General features: G+C 40.8%; 1 protein-coding gene across 1 annotated transcript in view; it reads left to right on the top strand.

The window, feature by feature from the left end:
• The window catches only part of LOC122815022 (leucine-rich repeat serine/threonine-protein kinase 2-like), a 2,570,681-nt gene that overhangs the window by 835,770 nt on the left and 1,711,528 nt on the right, over nt 1–23,383 (top strand). The window contains 1 exon segment of the mRNA XM_044087274.1: nt 17,741–17,958. Within this exon segment, the coding sequence (XP_043943209.1) occupies nt 17,741–17,958 (218 nt within the window).

Here is a 23,383-nt window from a genome sequence, read left to right as displayed (position 1 = left end):
CCCAACTCCCCCTTGATGATGCTGTCCTGTCTTTCAGCTCCACCTTTCTCAGTATTCTTGATTCACTTACCCCACTCCGCACAGTCCATATTAAATCTAATACATCTCCATGGCTATCAAATTCCACCCACATCCTAATGAAAAATAGAGACAGAGCATGGAAAACTTAGACCAAAACAAAGCTCCCTACAGACTTGATAAAATACAAAGAACTTAGAAATCAGACCAAAAAGTGTATTAATAAAGATAAAGGAGACTTCTACTATAATCCACCCTCAGCATTGAAATCTAACCTCAAAACATTTTGGAACTCATTAAACCACATACATCTTGGTGGTCCCTGCTCCCCTAATCCTTGTCCTGCTAAGACTCCCTTAGGTATTGCTTCCACCTTCAACACATATTTCATTGACTCCATATCCAAACTATTTAACCCCAGTGCCAACTCCACTACCTTTAATAATAATTCAAACCACTCTCTATCTAATCCCACTACACTGTCATCAAATTCTTTCTCCTTTAAACCTGTACCCACTAGCTACATCAAATCACTACTCTCTAAATTCATACCTTGCTACCGACAGCATTCCTTTCCTCTTGCTCTGCCTGTATTTATCTTAACCAACCGCTCCATTTTTGAGTCCAAAGTTCCCTTCATATGGAAACAATTCTTCACTCTACCAATACATAAAGGAGGTAACTCCTCAGACATCAATAATTTCTGACCAATTGCCATCCTCTGTCCTCTTTCTAAAGTTCTAGAAAAATGTGTACATAAACAATTTATGCACTACCTACTCTCTGAACATCTGCTCACACCTACTTAACATGGCTTTAGACCAAAGCATAGTACTACTACTGCCCTACTCATCATCATCATCTTTCGGCTGTTCCCATTAGGGGTCGCCACAGCGGATCACCTGTTTCCATTTCTTCCTGTCCTCTGCATCTTGCTGTGTCACACCAACCACCTGCATGTCCTCTCTCACCACATCCATAAACCTTATCTTAGGCTTTCCTCTTTTCCTGTTACCTGGTAGCTTCATCCTTAGCATCTTTTTCCCAATATACTCCGCATCCCTTCTCAGCACATGTCCAAACCAACGTAGTCTTGCCTCTCTGGCTTTGTCTCCAAACCTTCCAACCTGGGCTGACCCTCTAATATACTTATTCCTAATCCTGTCCTCCCTCGTCACACCCAGTGCAAATCTTAACATCTTTAACTCTGCCACATCCAGCTCAAACTCCTGCCTTTTTGTCAATCCCACTGTCTCCAACCCATATAACATAGCTGGTCTCACTACCCCCTTGTAGACCTTCCCTTTCACTCTTGCAGGTACTTGTCTGTCACAAATCACTCCTGACACACTTCTCCACCCATTCCACCCTGCCTGTACTCTCTTCTTCACCTCTCTTCCACACTCACCTTTACTCTGAAGTATTGACCCCAAGTATTTAAACTCATCCACCTTCGCCACCTCTACTCCTTGCATCCTCACCATTCCTCTATCTTCCCTCTCATTCACACACATATATTCTGTCTTAGTCCTGCTGACCTTCATTCCTCTTCTCTCTAAAGCATATCTCCATCTCTCCAGGATCTCCTCCACCTGTTCCTTACTCTCACTACAGATCACAATGTCATCTGCAAACATCATAGACCATGGGGACTCCTGTCTGATCTCGTCTGTCAACCTGTCCATCACCATTGCAAATAAGAAAGGGCTCAGAGATGATCCTTGATGTAACCCCACCTCCACCTTAAACGCATCCGTCTCTCCCACCGCAGACCTCACCACTGTCACACTACCCTCGTACATATCCTGTACCACTCTTACATACTTCTCTGACACTCCTGACTTCCTCATACAATACCACAACTCCTCTCTAGGCACCCTGTCATATGCTTTCTCCAAGTCTACAAAAACACAATGCAACTCTTTCTGACATTCTCTGTACTTCTCCATCAACACTCTCAGAGCAAACATTGCATCTGTAGTGTTCTTTCCCGGCATGAAACCTTACTGCTGTTCACTAATCATCACATCCTTTCTTAACCTAGCTTCCACTACTCTTTCCCATAACTTCATGCTGTGACTGATCAATTTAATCCCTCTGTAGTTACTACAGCTCTGCACATCACCCTTATTCTTAAAAATCGGTACCAAAACACTTTTTCTCCATTCCTCAGGCATCCTCTCACTTTCCAAGATTTCAGTAAACAATCTTGTTAAAAACTCCACTGCCATTTCACCTAAACACCTCCATGCTTCCACAGGTATGTCATCTGGGCCAACAGCCTTTCCATTCTTCATTCTCTTCATAGCTATCCTTACGTCCTCCTTGCTAATCCACTGTACATCATGATTCACTATCCCTACATCATCCAACCTTCTCTCCCTCTCATTCTCTTCATTCATCAACCCCTCAAAGTACTCTTTCCATCTCCTCAACACACTCTCCTCGCTTGTGAGTATGTTTCCCTCATTATCCTTTATCGCCTTTACCTGCTGCACATCTTTCCTAGCTTGGTCCCTCTGTCTAGCCATTCGGTACAGGTCCTTTTCTCCCTCCTTAGTGTCCAACCTTTCATAGAACTCTTCATATGCCTTATCCTTAGCCTTCGCCACCTCTATCTTTGCCATGTACCTCATCTCCTTATACTACTGTCTACTTTCTTCATCTCTCTGACAATCCCACTTCTTCTTTGCCAACCTCTTTGCCTGTGTACTCTTCTGTACTTCCTCATTCTGCCACCACGTCTCCTTGTCGTCCTTCCTCTGTCCCGATGTGATACCAAGCACCTTTCTAGCCGTCTCCCTTACTAGCTCTGCTGTAGTTACCCAGCTATTTGGTTACTCTTCACTGCCACCCGGTGTCTGTCTTAACTCATCCCTGAACTCCACCTCACAATTACCCTTTTTCAATTTTCACCATGTGATCCTTGGTGCTGCCCTCACACTCCTCCTCCTCTTCTGATCACCAACGTCATCCTACAAACCACCATCCTATGCTGCCTAACTACACATTCTCCAGCCACCACATTACAGTCTCCAATGTCCTTCAAACTGGCCCTCCTACATAAGATATAATCCACCTGTGTGCATCTTCCTCCACTCTTGTATGTCACCTTATGCTCCTCCCTTTTGTTAAAATACGTATTCACCACAGCCATATCCATCCTTTTCGCAAAATCCACTACCATCTGACCTTCTGCATTCCTTTGTTTAACACCATACCTACCCATCACTTCCTCATCCCCACTGTTCTCTTCACCAGCATGCCCATTTAAATCTGCTCCAATCACCACTCTCCCACCCTTGGGTACAGTCATCACCACTTCATCCAATTCACTCCAAAATTTTTCTTTCTCATCCATTGCACACCCAACTTGTGGAGCATATGCACTAACAACATTAATCATTACACCATCAATTTCCAGCTTCATAAACATCAGTCTAGCCGACACCCTTTTCACCTCCAAAACACTCTTCATATACTGTTCCTTCAGAATAACTCCTACGCCATTTTTCCTCCCATCCACACCATGATAAAACAATTTGAACCCATCTCCGATACACCTAGCCTTACTTCCCTTCCATCTGGTCTCTTGCACACACAATATACCAAACTTCCTTCTGTCCATCATATCAGCTAGCTCTCTCCCTATACCAGTCATACTGCCAACATTTAAAGTTCCGACCTTCACTACCACAGTCCTAGCCTTTCTCCTCTCTTCCTGCCTTAATCATTCTTTAATACTATATCCCTTGCCAGAGATAACAACAAACTTGTCTCCTGCCTATTCTGAGATCTCTCTAAAGCTTTCAACACCATCTCTCACTGTCTTCTTTTACACAAACTAACCAACCTTACCTTCTCTCCTGCTACTGTTGCATGATTTTCCAGCTACCTCATTGACAGATTTCAAGCAGTGAATTGGCTATCTGCACTCTCCCCTCCTCTCCCAGTTAAAATGGGTGTCCCTCAGGGTTCCATCCTTGGTCCACTACTTTTCAACATCTTTGTTATTCTTCTTTATTCTTCCTGTCCTCAGTCCTCAGTCATCACTGGTCCAATCCGCTGATGACTCTGCTGTCATCACTATTGCTGACCCTCCGTCCAAACTCATCTCTACAACACAGGCTTCCTTTAACTCAATAGAAAACTGTCTCTCTGATAACCGACTTTTCCTTAACCCCCCCCCAAAAAAAAAAAAAACAGAGCTATTGCTTTTTCTTCTTAAAAACCACAACCACATTAAATCCACTTTCACATTCTTGCCTCTCAATAGCACACATATTGAGGCAGAAACTAGCACTAAACTCCTTGGTGTCATCATTAACGATCAACTTAAATTCGATCTACACATTAACAACTGTATCAAGAAAACTCATCAGAAACTAGGGCTCCTCTACCACAACAAAACGTTTCTCACCAGTGAAGCTAATGTACTTCTCTCTAATGCCTACCTCCTACCCAGTCTATTATATGTCTCTCAAATTCTTACTTGCCTCACCTCCACACTCCTTGCCAAACTTGAATCTACCTACAACACGATAACCAAATTTGCAGTTCATCATACCTACAAGTGACATCACTGTCTCTCACTCAAACACCTTAACTACCTCACCAACTTCTTCTCCCTCAACTCCAGATCATCCACTCTATCCTTTATCAACCTTCTTATTGTCCTACCCTATCATCTCCCACTATACACCTGCTAGATCCCTCCAGAACTGTAACGTAGATCTGCTACAAATCCATAAACCTAAAACTAAGAAAATATGTATTTTCTGTAGCTATAATCCTTCCAAGACCTGAAACAAACTTCCTCTGGAGATCAGGTCACTCAAGCAACTTAGTCAATTCAAGCTAGCCACTAACGAATACCTGTTAAGCCAAGGGACCTGCCACTGTACTCACCCCCCGTTAAACATCTAAATGATGTAGGATTCTAAATCTGACAGACATAACAATTAGTTTACTTTAGTAAAACCTTGTTTTTCATGTGTATGTTGCTTTGAATATTTTTCATAAACCAGTTGTTGATTGTTTACTTATTATTGTAAATGATAAACTGTAGAACATGTGGAGCTTTTCTCCCCTGGCCTCCACTGAAAAAGGACATATTAGCTCAGTCGGACAAACCGGTCAACATATGTAAAATAAATAAATAAACTGACTAGTATCAGTTCTGTGTTTCTTATATATTCCTGTGTTCCTCACACACAGATAAGTTCGTAGGTGCTTACTAGGTCACTGATAAGTGATGATCTTAAGAAATATACCTTTACATTTCCATGGTAGTTTTTAGCCCTTGTATTGTGCATACAAATAACCCAGAGACAGGCCAAACAAGGATATGTTGGGACATTTATATGTTTACCCTATTTGTGAGGGATAGTGGTACTAGATTGGGGGTAAATTTGCTGTTAGCCAGCCATTTGTCCAAATTACATTAGAAAATAGTAAGAGGGGAAGATGATTCTACAGAAGTGGTATTCCCTGTGATACGTGCTTATTTATTTTGCAAAAGTGATTGAGATGTCTTTAGTAGGTATTTGTAATACCGTTAATACCATTAACCTTGCAAATATGTAATACGTCTGACAGTATAAGGTGTGTTGAAGCTCTTTTACATGAGGTACAGATCACCTTTTAGTAGTCTATATGAAACTTAAATTTGGAAGACTGATAGTATATTTGTTAATTTCTTTTGCTCTCTACAACAGGAAATCAGTCTTCTGAAAGGCAAGTTGTTGCAAAGGAAACAGATTTGTGACTGATCAATTTCAGCAATGTAAATACAAACAGCTACTAAAAAAGGTTGTGTAGCTGTAAAAAAAAGTCAGTTACACTCTTTTTTTTTTTTTTTTTTTTTTTTGCCAGGAAAGCAATTTAATGGAGAGTAGCAAAATTTATTAGGAGATCTATGGCAAACATAAATATCTTCTCACAGCCATCTTGGACATCAAAGCAGTATCTCAATTTCCTTTTGATATACTTAGCAAAACTTTCAAGGAACTATACTTGGATAGTCCAGTTCACAATGCTCTTAAAGATGTCATTCCTTACTTCAGAAATTTAAGTGCAGCACAGTGCTTATGTTGGCCAAGCAGTTTTGTCATTTTTATAGGTTCATCGGTGTTTACTAGGCTAACAACCACTAGGGCCTTTTTAAGCCTAGCCATGCATCCCAAGTCTCTGACAAGTACTGATACCCTTGAAAAGTGTAAGCAGGGGTTTGGGAGATGAAACATTTACAAGTAAGGGCCTGGGAGATGAACTGTTTGCAGGCTGCCTGGGTTCATTAGAGACATCGGTACCAAACCAGGGATAATTTTCCTTTTCCCCATCCAGTTATCCAAGTTGCACTTGTACTGGGTTAGAGTGGAGCTGTGATTCACATGGATGGGGAGCCTGTTCCATAGACGGGGTAGTTTCTGAGATACAATACCTGTCTGTCCAGCAGGTCCTGTTTATATCACAGGCAAGGTTTAAATCTTTAGAATGGGTAATTCTGGTGCTGTTTGTTTTGTGGATATGCAGGAGGACCATTGGAGGGGGGTCTGACAATGCTCTGTATGCCAGACATAGATCTTCCTTCAAAAGCCTGTGGGAGACAGAATACAGGGATAGCGCCTTGAGACGGTTTGCATAGACATTTTACTTACGCCCTGTATTCTTTTAGTGAGGAACATCTGTGGACGTTCCAATTGTTGGATATGGTCAGTACAGGGAATTTTAGTGGTAGTAGGTAGCATAAATGTCCATGTTCTGTAGGAATATGTATGATTCTTAATTTGCTGGAATGCCACCTCATTTTGAAGAAGTGTGGGCCTGTGTTGCATTTCCTGTCCTGAAGAGAAGTCATATACACAACCCCTGCAAATAATGAGTATAATGCATTTTGCAAGCCTGGCACATTCTAATGATCACATAAACTATTGCAGATGCTTATCAGTAGAGGTTTATAGCTCTGGAAATGACATTTCTTTTGACAACTTATCTTAATATTTGATTGTAAACTGTACTTTGGTTGTAGTTTTAGATGCAAAAGTAGTGGCATGGCTGCACTTTAGCTCCTTTGTGTCATTTTTTATGTAGTGCTTTCTTTTTTCTATCTGATATTTTCATGTGCTTGAAAACAATTTTTAGAGACAAACTATAGTTTTAGTACTTGGGTTGTAAAAATAAAATACATGTTATACACACACACACACACACACACACACACACACACACACACACACACACACACACACACACACACACGCACACGCCAAATCACTGATCAGTTGCTTTCATATAAAGAATGCCTTCCTATCCTCTTCTCCCCCAAATAATGACTTTATAACTGACCTGACTAACGGCACATTTGAATTTGAGTATGGTCAAGTGAAAGAAATTGTGGCCACAGTTGTATATCTACCATATTTCACTGAAACATTCATTGTACTGGCACAAAGCCATCTCATCAGTCTTGTTTTCACACAAAAAAAGTCTTTCCACTTGCAAAGTAACCACTTTGACTAGTACACCTCTAATATTTGGCCCTGATTAATTGAAAGAAATGCTGACATTATAGCATTTCATCTTGTTTCACACCTGTATAGACAGATACACCCAGACTCGCACTACATTTTGACTGGACACACATTCCATGTGTCACTGGGATCACATGAAAATAATTACAGACCCAGTAGTATATTTCTGATTGCTTTTTTTAACACACACACACATTGAAAACATACATTTAATTCTCTTTTTCAGAAAACTTAATTATTTGAAAATAGTTCACTGAATGGGCTAGACAGTAGAAATAACTGACTAAATTTCTAAACATATATAAATTTTATGATAGGCAGTCCTATCGCTTATTCCCAATGCTGGACCCTGCATCCTCTTACTTAATGTAAGTAACAATAGGTTTGAATAACTTTGAAGGTTATGAATATTGTACTTTCAAGGCTGCTTACTTAACCAGGTTCAGATAATTAGGTTTCTCTGAAAAAGGACCCATTAAAACAGATAAATACCTAGCATACTTTTTTAGACAAGACAGATAAACAGTGAGTTGCTTTCACACAAAGACGGTCTCCCACCAATTTTGACAGGTTTCACCTGTGGTATTTGACTCTGATTAGGTGAAAAGCACTGTGGCTTCAGCATTGTGCTTCATATATATAAACTGCCTCCTGTTAGAGCTTTGTCTGCTATTTTGATATTCAGATAGCTTCCCTGTTGCAGTGCCTGAAATTGACCCTTCCTGATTGAGTACACCTCTGATGTTTGAATGGGATAAAGTGAAATAATTTCAGACCATGTAGTTTATTTTTGTTTCTTTCTCTCTCTCTCACACAGACACACACACATTGAAAACATACATTTAATTCTTTTTCAGAAAACTTAATTATTTGAAAATTGTTCACTGAATGGGCTTGACAGTACAAATAACTGACTAAATTTCTAAACATATATAAATTTTATGATAGGCAGTCCTATCGCTTATTCCCCATGCTGGACCTTGCATCCCCGTACTTAATGTAAGTAACAATAGGTTTGAATAACTTTGAAGGTTATGAATATTGTACTTTCAAGGCTGTTTACTTAACCAGGTTCAGATAATTAGGTTTCTCTGAAAAAGGACCCATTGATGGGTTGCAAACTGGTTAAAGGACAGAACCCACAGGGTTAGAGTTGCTGGAGCCATGTCAGACTCCAAGCCGGTTACAAGTGGTGTCCCACAGGGCTCAGTCCTTGGCCCCCTATTGTTCGGCATCTACTTCTCAGAAGTACAGGCAAACATAGGAGGACTATGGCTGACAAAGTTTGCGGATGATTGCAAACTGGGTGCCATAGTGGATAGTACATCGGACACAGACATCCTTCAGAGGGGTCTCACGGAAACTGATAGCTGGTGCCAGAGCCATGGCCTGAAGTTAAACGCAAAAAAGTGTATAGTCATACCTTCGGGAAAAACAAGGTAACCCCAAGCTACCATATAGATGGCAACCCACTAAGCACAGAAGAGGTTATCAGGGACCTGGGTACCCAGGTTGACAGTGGCCTCTCGCTTGTCACTCACGTTGCTAAAGTGGTTCGAAGACCTTCTACATTGCCCATCTGATCATGAAGGGATTCACATCCAGATCAAGTGAGGTCATTGTTCCCCTGTACTCTTCACTTATCAGACCAATGATCGAGTACAATGCCCCATTCGGGATGTATCTCACCCAACACCTGCAGCAATTGGAGAGACCCCAAAAGTTCCTCACCAAAAGGATAAAGGGACTCCAAAACCTGTCATATACTGCCAGACTGAAGAAACTCCAACTCTATTCAGTTGCATACCATCTGCTCAGAGGTGACCTGTGCCTGACATACAAGGCCATGACCAACCCGGAATTAATGGACATGCTCCACCTCAAAAAATCCAAATCCACCAGAACCACTAGAGCAAGTGACTTAAACCTTAGCATGGATATAAATAGGACGTGCTGGAGGGATAGATTTATCACCCAGAGACTCCCCATGCTGTGGAATAAAATCCCGGTCCATGTGAGGCAGAGCACCTCGCTGGCTCTGTTCAAGAGAAATCTTGACCGGTGGATGGGAGATCGTAGGTTTACCCCGGGAATCATCTCTGTGTCACTGCTGGACAGAGGCACAACAAACTAATGGGCACATTATTTCTAACATAAGGGGTGGCGTAAGCCACATAACTTTGGGCTAGGCTTATAAATGCCTTAGGGCAGATAGCCTAGTATAAACCTATGAACCAGCCTAGTATAAACCTATGAACCTATAAAACAGATAAATACCTAGCATACTTTTTAGACAAGACAGATAAACAGTGAGTTGCTTTCACACAAAGACAGTCTCCCACCAATTTTGACTGGTTTCACCTGTGGTATTTGACTCTGATTGGGTGAAAAGCACTGTGGCTTCAGCAGTGTGCTTCATATATACAAACTGCCTCCTGTTAGAGCTTTGTCTGCTGTTTTGATATTTAGATAGCTTCCCTGTTGCAGTGCCTGAAATTGACCCTTCCTGATTGAGTACACCTCTGATGTTTGAATGAGGTAAAGTGAAATCATTTCAGACCATCTAGTTTATTTTTGTTTCTTTCTCTCTCTCTCTCTCTCTCTCTCTCTCACACACACACACACACACACACACACACACACACACACACACACACACACCTATGGGAAGGTATGTCAATGAGCATTTAACTCTGATCAAATAATGAGTTTTTTATTTATTTATTTTTTGTAAAGCCTGCCCCCCCCGCTCCCCCAAAATAGCCACTTTCTTACTGGGTGCATCTTTAATGGTTGACTGTGCTCATTACATGGCCTTTAGTCAGGAGTGGTTTTTACTTACCATTATTTTAACCCTGACTTCCTGATTGCAATTAGAAAATTATGCACATTAGGTAGATCATTACTTGTGGCCTTTGTGTGCTTTTAATACCACTAATATGTTTTTCGGGTATCCTGCCAGCATTTCTGTTTTTTTAATTTTTATTTAACCTGCAAAAAAAAAAAAAAAACAGTCCCTACAAATCAGAGCAGCTGATCAGAACAGTTGCCAGTAAGCTCTGAGATTCGTTGCACTTAAACAGTCAGAGTCTGTATCTGTAGCAGTCCATGGATTTTCTAGCTTTGAACTGTTGATGTCCTTCAAGAATGCAACTGCAGTCATAACATATGGGTTGTCCTGCCTCAGGCAGCCCTCGGTCGGCCGGATTCCAAAGTCTGGGTCCGACGTCGGCTGATGTTGCATTTCTCTCCGACGTCAGAGCGGCTGGAGTACATAAGCATCAGTTGACGCCATCTTCTTCAGTCTTTCTTGCCGCGCGGTGCCCGAAGCAGAAGCAGTTCGCAAGTGCCGGTCGGTCAGCTCCTGTATTCTTCGAAACCGAAGTCATCAATAAAGCTAAGTACCCTGTTGGGGACCTTTTCTTGCCTCAGCCGATGTCAGAAATTACTGAAAAAGTAAATAATTGTTTGTCTTGTGGTAAACAAATACCTCATAAGGTTATTCTCTACTGCCTCCTGCCCTTGGCCCAGACCACGACGTCTCGGCCTGTGCCGCCTGTGCTCGCTTCAATAAGCGCACCCTCAGGCACCGGGCGGAGTTCGCTGAGGACTTTTTCGGTGAAAAATTTGATTATATAATGCCGTCGGAACAACCAACAACGCATACTCCTAAGAAACGAAAAGACCGGGACTGACATCCTCGGCCCGCGTCTTCAACCGACACCACGCCAAAACTTACCGCAAGTGCCCCGGTTCCCTCTGAGGCGGTTATTCCACCGCTTCGAACCGAAGACACCGCTTTACCGATACCTCCGATACCGGAGGCCACTCCGACGCCAGTTATTGATTTTCCTCCGGATACTGAAACAGAGGAAATGCCCGAGACCATTGCTGTTGATAAGGTCACTCCTGCACGTGGAGCGGCTAGGCCTCCCATGTCCATGTCTATCAAGGCCTACACACGTGCTAAGGCAGCCAGCAAGGCCAAGCATCTTACTGCTAAAACCTTACCTCAGCCTACTCCTGATACTCAAATCATGTCTTTGGCCGCAGATTTAATTTCCCTGATCAGAGGTTCCCAGGCCCATCCTGAGAGAGGATCCCAGCCTCCTCCTGATAAGAGGCCCAGGGTTGAACCCTCTGTCCCTCTTTCTTCAGATGAAGATTCTGAGGACTCTGTTCACTCCGAAAGCCAGGAAGAGCCCTTCCAGACCTATGAGGATTCAGATGCAGAGGACTCCATTCCCTCGGCCTCTCCTCCTGAGAATATTTCTTTTGGGGAAGTTCTGCATTCCATGAGGGAGCATTTTAAGTGGCAAGGCCAGGAATATTCAGATTCCAGAAAGCGCCTTCGAACATTCCTTAAAAAACCCCAACACAGACCCTTAGCTATTCCTCCTGTGCTTGATGTTTTGGATGATCTATACTCTGACTCCAGTGTTACCCCTGATACTCTTCCTCCTGCTCCTGTCAAGCCTGACAGATACTATAGGGTCCCAGAAACCCATTCTCATTTCTTTAGGGCCCATGCTGTTGATTTAGAAACAATTTCCCAGGGGCCCAAAGGGGTTTCAGCTACCACCTCCAAAAATCCTTTGCCTTCCGACAGGGAAGCAAGGTCCTTAGAGAGATGGGGGAAGAAAGTGTACACCTCAACTACTTTATCTATGAGAGCTCACAATTGTCTCTTTCACATGTTTCAATATCAGGATTTTCTGTTAGAGGATTTACAGAAAAAATTGGCCTCTCCTGAACCTTTAGATAGAAAGTCTTTGCAAGAGGCTGTTCATAATTCTCAGCAAGTTAGCAATCACTTCTACAGTGTGGATATGATGCATTGGAAGCTTCATGTAGGGCAGCTATGACAGGGGTGGTCATTCGTAGACATGCATGGTTAAAAGAACAACCTTTACCAGATCATGTTAAGGCAAAACTTCTTGATGCACCCTTGGAAAAGAACAAGCTTTTTGGTGCTAATGCTAAAGATGTGTTAAAGTCCATTGAGGAAAAAGCCAAGTCAGTTCAGACAGTCAAAGATTTCCTCCAGGTTCAGCCACCCAGATTCAGCAGGAACTGGCCTTCTAAAAACTGGTCCTTTCCTAATCCTGAAAGATTTCAATGGGGCAAAAACAGGCGTGCCCGAGGAAGAGTGCAATACAGAGGATCCTACAGGGGACGACAATGGCAACCAGCAAACCAAAGAAGTGACACAGGGGTTTCTCCTGCCCCACAGGGACAATCTCAATGACTTTCCTCTAGTTCCGCTGACCAAGGAGCAAGCAGAAGCTCCTTTGGGCGGAAAATTATCTCTGTTTTCAAAAAATTGGCACAAACTGACAAAGGACAAATGGATTTTGGACATTATAGACCACGGTTACAGGTTCCATTTTCATACCTTGCCAAGAAAACAAGGCATGCCAAACCTTCCACAAAATCAGAGGGCAGAGGCTATCAAGCAAATTTCTCTGCTTGCTCAGATCAAAGCAATAGAAAAAGTTCCACAACAAGAACAAGGTCAGGGGTTTTACTCAAGACTGTTCCTTGTTCCAAGAAAAGAAACTCAATGGAGACCAATACTGGACTTGTCCACTTTAAACAATTTTCTCATAGTACCAAAGTTCAAAATGCTGACTCTACAGCAACTCCTTCCCATGCTGGGCAAGGGGTCTTGGCTGATTACTCTAGACCTCAAGGAGGCATACCTGCATGTCCCTATCAGACACAGCTGCAGAAGATACCTCAGATTTCTTGCAGGGCCAGAGCATTATCAGTTCTCAGCATTGCCATTTGGCTTATCTACTGCGCCCAGAGTATTCACGAAATGCCTGGCTTCAGTAATTGCTCTTTGCAGGCTCCAGGGGATTCAAATCTACCCGTACCTGGACGATTGCCTCATACAAGCGGACGACAAACTAACTTTGACAAAAAACTTGAATTATGTCATACACTTGCTACAGGCTCTGGGATACACAGTCAACTTTCAAAAGTCAAGACTTCAGCCATCCCAGCAAATAACCTTCTTAGGAGCCAAACTAGACACAGCCTCTCAAATGGCTTACCTGACAGAAGACAAGCAAAAGAAGTTAACTCATTACTTCAAAAGTTTAGCAAAGCTCACCCAGATGACTGCAAGGAGATTCATACAGGCCCTGGGTTACATGGCATCCTGCATTCTCCTGGTTCCACTAGCAAGACTACACATGAGAAAGCTTCAATGGTACCTAAAAAGCTTATGGTCTCAACACAGCAACAACCTAGAAGCAACCATACCGCTCATTCCATGTCTTCAAAAGGAATTTCTATGGTGGGCCTCAGTAAGCCAGTCAAACACAGGTATGTCATTCAAAAAACCTCAGATAACACAGACCATAACCACAGACGCCTCAGACCTTGGATGGGGGGTGCACATGGAGGGCAGATGTATTCAAGGACAATGGTCTCCAAAGGAAGCACATCTGCATATCAACCAAAAAGAAATGCTGGCAGTAATGCATGCCATCGAGGCCTTTGGACAACAACTTCAACAAGGCCGCCTACTAATACAGACAGACAACACCACTGTGATGTGGTACATAAACAAGCAGGGGGGCACTCATTTTTACCCCCTTTGCAGACTGACAATGAATCTTTGGGAAAAATCACTGAGCCTAAACATACAGTTGCAATCCCAGTTTGTTCCAGGCAAAGACAATGTTCTGGCGGACAGTCTAAGCAGGAATTTCCTAGAACCCCGCGAATGGAGGTTACATCCAGAAATCTTTATACGACTCACCTCGACATGGAGCAGGCTAGACGTAGACCTATTTGCCTCCCACCTCAATCATCACTTACAAAAGTTCTGTTCAAGGACATATCATCCACAAGCATGGAAAATAGATGCTCTCTCATTCAACTGGAGCTCCCTAAAAATCTATGCATTTCCACCTCTGCCACTGATGACCACAGTGTTACTAAAGATCAAAGCAGAGCAGCCCAAAGGGATCCTAATAGCTCCAGACTGGCCAAGACAACACTGGTACCCACTACTACGGAGCATATGTCACAACAAAACGTGGGCCCTTCCCCAGTGGCCCCAACTTTTGACTCAACACAACTTCAGGACAGTTCATCCCAACATCCAGACGCTACAGCTAACAGCTTGGGAGATCCCATAAATAACCTCAATCTACCTCTCTCCAAGGAAGTTCAGCGGATGCTAACAGAAGCCTGCAGACCATCCACCAGAAAGGTTTACTCAGCCAAATGGAAGAGATTCAGCATTTGGAATACCAGCAAGGGTCATGATGCATCACTTTTGAGCATTCCACTCATTCTGGAATATTTGGCAGATATGCTACATAATGGACTCTCATACTCTTCCATAAAAATACATGCTTCAGCTATCTCAGCTAGATACAACACTGATCCACCTGTGTTTTCACATCCTTTGTTAAGGCAATTTCTTAGAGGAATCAAGAATATAAAGCCCCCAAGAAAGGCACCAGTACCAGCTTGGGACCTCAATTTTGTCCTAGAAAAATTGACTCTACCTCCCTTTGAGCCAGCAGCTTCTGTGGATTTACAATTTCTTTCCTGGAAGACAGCTTTCCTGTTGGCCATTACCTCAGCAAGAAGGGTTTTGGAATTACAGGCCCTAATGGCAATACCACCGTTCATAACTTTTCACAGAGACAGGGTCTCCTTACGAACCAACCCTACCTTTCTGCCAAAAGTGGTATCTAGGGTTTCTTTAAATCAAGCAATTCACCTGCCTACTTTCTTTCCCAATCCTGAGAACAAAGGGGAAAGACTGTTGCATACCTTGGACATTCACAGACAACTTCGCTACTACCTAGACAGAACCAAGACCAGTAGGAAGTCTGATCAGCTTTTTGTAGCTTACGCCCCTGGAGTACAAGGAAAAGCAATTTCCAAACAGACAATTTCAAAATGGATTGGACATTGCATCAGATTCTGTTATTCCTTCCATGGAAAGAGTGTGCCAGCCAATGTCAGACCACACTCCACCAGAGCTACAGCCACCTCTACAGCATTCTTAAGAGGGGTGCCTACGAAAGACATTCTAGAAGCTGCTACATGGAGCTCCATGCATACATTTTCCAAACACTACAACCTCCCTTTATATTCCAGATCCAGAGTAGGCTTTGCTTCGGCAGTCCTGCAGGGATTGGATAGCTACACCATCCTTTTCTTAGAGCATTCCACCTCCCCCAGCTAAGCTATGGTATTCAACCCATATGTTATGACTGCAGTTGCATTCTTGAAGGACATAGTACAGTTTGTACCTACCATAAATGTAGATGTCCGATAGATATGCAACTGCAGTCGGGTTTTCCCTCCCTCCTTCCCCTCTATGCCTTGGGTCCACTCCTCTCCCTGTTATCCTTAGCTGGGGATATCTGTTATGGTGTATTTGTTTATTGCTTATTTATTTGTCTGGAAACCTGTTTTTGTCTTCCAATTTGATTACAGCCTTCCTTGGGGGGCACCTGGCATCTGGGGCAAGAAACACTGAAGAAGATGGCGTCGGCTGATGCTTATGTACTTCAGCCGCTCTGACGTCGGAGAGAAATGCGACATCAGCCGACGTCAGACCCAGACTTTGGAATCCGGCCGACCGAGGGCTGCCTGAGGCAGGACAACCCATATGTTATGACTGCAGTTGCATATCTATCGGACATCTACATTTATGGTAGGTACAAAACTGTACTTTACGTGACATGATGTCCTAATGAGTAGCATGCCATCTCACTTCCAGTTTTAATTTGTTGCTTTAGTGTGATTTTTTTCATTAGTACCTTAATTGTATGAATGCTGTACTTATGAAATGTTTAACCCTAAATTATTCTGAGGGTGGGATTTTAAAATAAAAGAATTAGAGGAAAACTTTTATCAGCACCCAGCTTTCTGGTATTGTTTCCTGGAGCTGAGATAACTAAGCATCTGTACTAAAAATGTTGATAATGCAGTGTCCCTTAAACTAGTATTCTGCTTATCTGCTGTTTCTGCATCAGGTGAAGTATGTCATAAATGTTTATGCTGCTTGATGCTTATCCATTGCTTCTATTATTATTTTATATCAAGCTGTACAGCGGCCACAGTTTGCATCATATAAAATAAATCTCATTTAGGTCTATGCTTTACATTTCCTATTGGTGTTTATAATGTGTCCATATCCTTCATTATACATTCTTTTATTATTTAACTGCCTTCTTTCTTCTCCTGCCTTTCCTGTAAACAGCTAGTGGATGAGAAAAAGTTACCCATAATTAATTAAATTAGCAAATTAATATGTACCGCAGTAGATAGGTGGCTGTAATTGTGTGTATGCATTTATTAATTTAGCTGCTAATATGTGGAACAGAGTAACATGATGATATACAGGAAGGTGTTTTCAGATGTAGCCCAGGGTCACTAAAATACAGTGTAAACAATCCAAAATAACATACAATGAAAAGTTTAGGGAACAGCTAAGTGAAGGCAAAATGCATTTACTATCAGTGTGGATAGAGTCAGCTGTCAGTCAACTGGAACTGAAGTATAATTAATTTGGAGGAAAGCCTTATTAGCAATATTTACAGTGTTTACATTAAGTAGCATACACCCTTAAATATATATATATATATATATATATATATATATATATATATATATATATAAAGCAATTAACAAAGAACATCATGTGAAACAAGTGCTGAGACAGCAAGTGCAGCATAGATCCTTCGTAAAGGGCAGGTACAATGGAACTAGTATCCTCTGTAACTTCTTCCTTTGCAGTTTCTAAGTACTGACGGCATTGTGGGGGGTAGAAGAAACCTGCTCTGCTTCTTATACATGGGAAAGGTTGAAAAATCTGCTAGGAAATATCTTTTTGGTGAATGAACAACAGGTGGTCTGTGCGATCTGTTTGATGGAAATAAATTATGTCATCATCTGTGAATGGCCTTTAACATATTTAAGGCAAAAAAAAAAGAAAGTAGATGGGAAGAATAAGTCTGGAATATACAAGTCGTATTAATAAGAGCATCACTGCTGTTATCATAAAATATTACATAGAAGTTTGAATCAGTTAGTTAGTGGAGTGGTCCTTTTTAGATATTTCATATTTGCTTGTGTTTATGTAAAATAACTTAAATGTTATAGATCCTATTGGAGTCCAACTACCATGTGTTTTTACACTGATTTTTTAGGACTTCAACGTTCATCTTCATTTTCGCGACTGAGTGACAGTATGTTATCCATGAACTCTCAAAAAAATTGTATTCGAGGTCTAGACCTTTCTTCAAATGATCTCGAAAGCTTGGATTCTTTATGTCATGACAGCTGTATCAAGAGTCACTTAGAACATCTTCAAAAGCTAGAACTGCATACAAATAACCTTATAGACTTTCCAGAACCACTGTGTGAGGTAAAAAATTCAGAATTTCTTTTTTGACATATCAAATTAAGTATTTTATTGAAGTATTTTCAATGTACAAGTGTTTAATTTGAACTAAAGCATAAAAACTTAATGAAAACTAAGAAAAAAGGAAACGTTACATCAAATTAGAAAAAATTACAATTCAGTATTTAAGGATTGGAATGCTTGTAAGTTTATGTAGATATGCTTGATCTGTCAATTTTTGTTATGAGTCCCTCCTCATGAACACCGCTTACATTTTTTTTTATCTCAGTGACTGAGAATACTAACTGAGATATGAGTTTTTACTTCTGTCCTTGGTGATACACTTCAAGTCTTGCAGCTCTGGTATTGTTTTATCACTCTAAAATTTGATTAAAAGTCATTTACTGTTGGTAAGCCTACTAGCTTGAGACAGTAATATGTATAATGTAGTGATTAATCATGTATATGTGTAGTGTAGTGTTTAATCCTATAAACAGTGAATTAGTTATCACTTAAGGAATGAGTGATTTCACTAGTGTTTTGTTTGTCCACCGTGGGACTGACCTTATCACTGGATTCGATGAACACTAAAAGGCAATGAACCTTAATCGGTCTCAAAAACAAGGTCAGTGTGGAATTTTGTTTGTTTTTGTAGGTAGCTTGCAGAGCATTAGTTCTTTGAAAATATTCTTTTCAGCAGAGTACAATGGTGTGAAATCTTTTCACTACCAAGTTACATTGTGCCAAGAGGTATTGACACAGGAAACACAGCCCTTCACCTAATCACTGTAGCTCTGTTGGCCTTGACATGTTAAGTAAAGAAAGGGATGGTCCGTCATCTTACGCTTTACTTGCAGAGGACAAGTTGTGACCCTGATGAGAATAATCTAAGGAGGATATGTGGATATGTCAATAGGAAAAAATATTTTAAGGTATGTTGAGATGCTTCATTTCCTATTTTTTTCCATATGTAGGCTACAATTCTTCCAGAGAATGGAGCTGCAAGAAGGCTTTCTTAAAGGAATGCCATCAAGGATCTTATGTTAGGGTAGGAAAATGAATAGCTAATTTCTTACTTTAAAGTACTGCCATTCAACAGACCATGGCTTAGTTAAACAAATCCAGAAAAAGAGATCTAGGGCAGTAGGCCCTACAGAATAGCTCTTTTGATGGCCATGACCTGGCTAGAGTACCTGGTAAGTATCAGCACTCTGAACCAAGTAGCTGCACTCCTTCATTAATTCCAGGGTTTCCACAGCCATTCTTCTAAAGGAGTGAGGTGTCAGAAGAACAAGAGGATGTTATCCATCTTAGTATCACAGAAGACAGTGCAACATGGTAACCAGATTGATGAAGGCTGGGATTCATAGACAAGTGCTGTGTAATTGTGTAATGCCAATGTTCAAAGAGGTTGCTGTGCAAAGCATGAGAGAGCTAATTACAAATGAGGCAGAGGATAGGGCCTACATGCTGAGCAAAGGAACATACAATAAAGTAGGGCTGCACTGTTTATATGAAGCACAGCACAACAGTAACATATAACAGGAGGAGGAGGAGTTCTACAGCAATGTATATGGGTGACATGAATGACATTAGGACTAAGGCATGTTAGCATGCCTGAAGCATTGCATGCTGCCATGTGTAATGCAGCAGCACATAGCTACAGCCAACAGCAGCACACATCTACGATAAGGATAGAAAAGCTCCATTCAGCATCTGACAGGTAGACCAATGGAGGTGTGCACAGTTAAGTGGTACCCTGGTCATTAGGATAGGAAAGCAGGAAAAGGGAGAACAACAAAGCAGAAATAAATACAGAAGGGTAACTATAAGGCACGCATGGTGGAGGGGGAGAGCATTATTTTTTTTTATTTCAAATTTTACATTTTCATAATGGAAGAGTAGATGGGGAGATGTTTGTGGATGGGCTAGAGGGAGAAGGGCAAGTATCAGGATCAGACAGTTGTGGAACAGAGACTGACAGGGATGGTATACACAAAAAATAGGGAGGACAGTGGATGAATAGATATGTATAGAAGGTAGATTAATTAGTGATGGGGATAGTTGGACAAATGAACAAGGAATTAAGACTAACACATAAGGGTGGGGACACACTGGAAAGGAGATAAGGTGATCTTCTGGAATGTTTAGCTATTAGGCCAACCCAGAGGGCAAGAAATACAGGCATCACACACCTGAGTGGCTGATGTTGTGGCTGGTTGTACCTCTGGTGGCCTGATGGGTGGGTGGGCCTTCAGGTCATAATACTCTGCATGTTGTACCAGAAGATAAATAACATAAACATAACATAAATTATTCAATTCCTGTTTTTTTTAACAAGAAACATCTTTATTAAACCATCACTTATAATATAGGCAGTCATACATTTATATAAATGAAAACAAACCACATAGACACAATCCTAGTTGCAAACATTTTACATTACAAATCACATTGACACACTCCCAGTTGCGAACATTATACATCATTTATAATCTGCTCAATCATTTTTTAGTCAAATATTACTTAGCTGATTTAAGTCCTGCCTTCTTTTAAACCACATTCCTCCCCTGTATGTACTGTTCCCACAATTCCCAGTTTATGCTATGTAGTTTGCCCCTACCCTTTTCTAAAGATCTCTGTTCCAGTTGTTCGTATAGTTGGTTTAGATTTTGACTTCCATTTTCTAGTAATTGCTTTTTTGTCAGACACAGCAAGGCCTTACCATGTGTAGGCAATTCTTATTCTGTATCATAGCTTATTTATTTATTTATTTTACATTTGTTTACCAGGAAAGTCACACTGGACACAGGTCCTTTTTCAGTGGAGGCCCGGGGAGAAAAGCTCCATTAGAAAATAGAATAGATGTAAACATTATAGAAGTTAACAATTTACATGGTCATAACATGAGCACACATAGTATTTACACAACGATATTATATAGACATCAGGTGGAAGTTTCATTATAGCAAATGAAAAAAGAGATGAGAGGAGGCCCCTGGGAAGACTGGCTTGAGTACAAGGAATTATGTTGGCAATTGTTACTCGAAGCCAACAAACAACCAGGTCTAAATGAATGCATTTCCCTAGCTCCTGTGTTGAAACTGAGAGCAGCAAAAATATAAGCTGATCTAACAATGATTTACAAAAAGAACAGCAGGTGGCGCCATTGTTCAAATTATATCCCTGACTAAAACACTGTCCCCACATCTACATCACTACACAAATTTCACTGAGGTTTTTATTATAAATATTTATTTATTTATGTGAACAAATAAAGAAATGGTTTACTTAATTACAGTTTGATCAACCAAAAGGTTTTAATATTTTAGAATAGGTTTTAACTGAATTTTAAGACATCTATATATTACATGCAATTTTTCTATGGAATAAGCCCTTCAGTTCTCATGTTTGCCATTGGTTTAAACAGAATGCAATTGTTTCAATTGGCTATTCTTTTTTTAATTTCAGTATATAATGACTAATCAAATAACATTTATTTGTCTGAGGAAGTCTTAATACAAGTTGACGAAAACGCATTGTTTTGTTTTAAAGCGTTTACCGTGTGGATTACTTGTGGCTTTTTTGAGGATCAATAAAGTGCGTTTTTTTGGTGCGCTGTTCCCAGCTTCTTTTTTTCTTTATTATAGCAAATGGTATTACAGTAAACATGCTTTGTGTGAGTTACAATACAAGTAATTTCAAGGATAAGACTAGGTTAGCAGTCAGCAAGCAGTGTCTGGTTACCTATACAAAGGTAGTTTTAGCCTAGAGAATTACAGGCACAAATCCAGGAGTTGACCAAGTGTGTCGTAAGTAGTTTTTTAAACTGTACTGTGGAGGAGCTGGAGGTAAGGAGGCTAGCAGTTTATTCCAGATTTTAGGGATGACGTTTGAGAAGAGTTATTCCCCAGCTGAGTTGTTAGCTTTTGTGGTGACCAGGAGTAGTCTGTTAGTGTAGCAGAGAACTCTAAAAGTGGTGTATGGTTGTGTAAGATTTTGGAGAGCAGGGACTTTATCAGGTTGATAGATTTTGTGGATAAAATTTAATTGTCTAAAGTAGAGGAGTTGAGGAAGTTAGAAAAATCATTCCCCTTATCACACCAGTCTTCTGCCACTCAGTATCTCTGACAGTGCATCCCGCAGGGAATCCTTAAAGTCTGACAACTCACCGCACTACCAGAAAATATGTTCCCAAGTGCCTCTTTCTTCCCCGTCACACCTCCCAACATTTACTGTCTCCCTGAGGGAAAATTCTCTGGAGTCTGCTAGGGGTGTAAAAATATCTATGTAAACATTTTCAAGCAAAAATTTTAAATCTTCTATATTTTGTTGCATATTTGGGAGACATACATATATCCTCCAATTATTTCTTTGTACATTGCTTATCCAATCTCTCTTCCCAATCCTTTCTAACCTTCTCTGATTGATTCTTATAGTTATCATACAGTGTTTTATATGTTGTACTAATTATTCCTTTTTTAATGGCAGCTTTTTTTTAGAGTCTACTAAAAAATCTACCAGTGCTGGTCTTTCTTTTAAGAGCCCTTATTTATTTCTCTTTGCCTATACTCTGATATCAATCCTTGATAGGGAAGGCAGTTTCTAAACTGCAGTCCAAATAAATTATTGGTGTTTTCCCATTCTATCATCTTTCCTTCTCCAGTTGTTGGCTCCCAGTATTTTGGCTCCTTTGCCAGTTTTCTCCAATAACTTCCACCCCCCTGTTGCCTATTGTCTGTATCCCTAATTACAGTCATCCCTATCAGCGGAACCTCCTTTCTCCAGTCCGATGTTGGCTTAGTTCTTAGGGTACTTTCTGCTACTTTACAGATATCATGTTCTGTATAATTATTGTTATTCTCCTTAAAAGCCTGCATCCAATATCACAGTCTCTCCTTGTTTCTTGATCTTCACCCCGTTTCATCATCATCCCTTTCCACTTTTAATTATAGCTTTCTGCTTGTGCTCTGGATAGGAGCCTTAACTGTGTAAATCTGAAATACCTCTTCAAATCAGGTAACCGCAATCAGCCCTGTTCTATTGGAAGAATCAGCTTATCCCACTTGACTGTTGCCATCTTCCCCTCTCAGATAAAGTCCTTCAACTCTTTATTAATTGCTGTCCACAGCCTCTCCTCTGGTTGATAAAAATATGCCTGACCAGTGTGTAAGACTAATGGGGCTAAAACATTTTAACTGCTTGTATCTTACTGTCCATATTCATATAACAAAGCTTCCGTTATTATATTATCTTTTGTTTATTCCCTTCTCACATGTCATTAACTAGCACACCAGAATCATTTTTAATCCAGACTCCTAAATACTTACTTTTATCATATCCCCATAAATATGAATATCGCTGAACCAATTCATATATGGGTACATAATTTAATGCTATTGCCTTTGTTTTAGCTTAATTCATTTTGTATCCTGAAAAGTCTTGAAAC

This window comes from Protopterus annectens, chromosome 11.part0 (assembly GCF_019279795.1).
Source record: "Protopterus annectens isolate FY-2018-M chromosome 11.part0, PAN1.0, whole genome shotgun sequence".
Lineage (NCBI taxonomy): Eukaryota > Metazoa > Chordata > Ceratodontiformes > Protopteridae > Protopterus > Protopterus annectens.
Note: the sequence above shows the minus strand (reverse complement) of the source record. Positions and strands in the feature narration are given on the sequence as shown.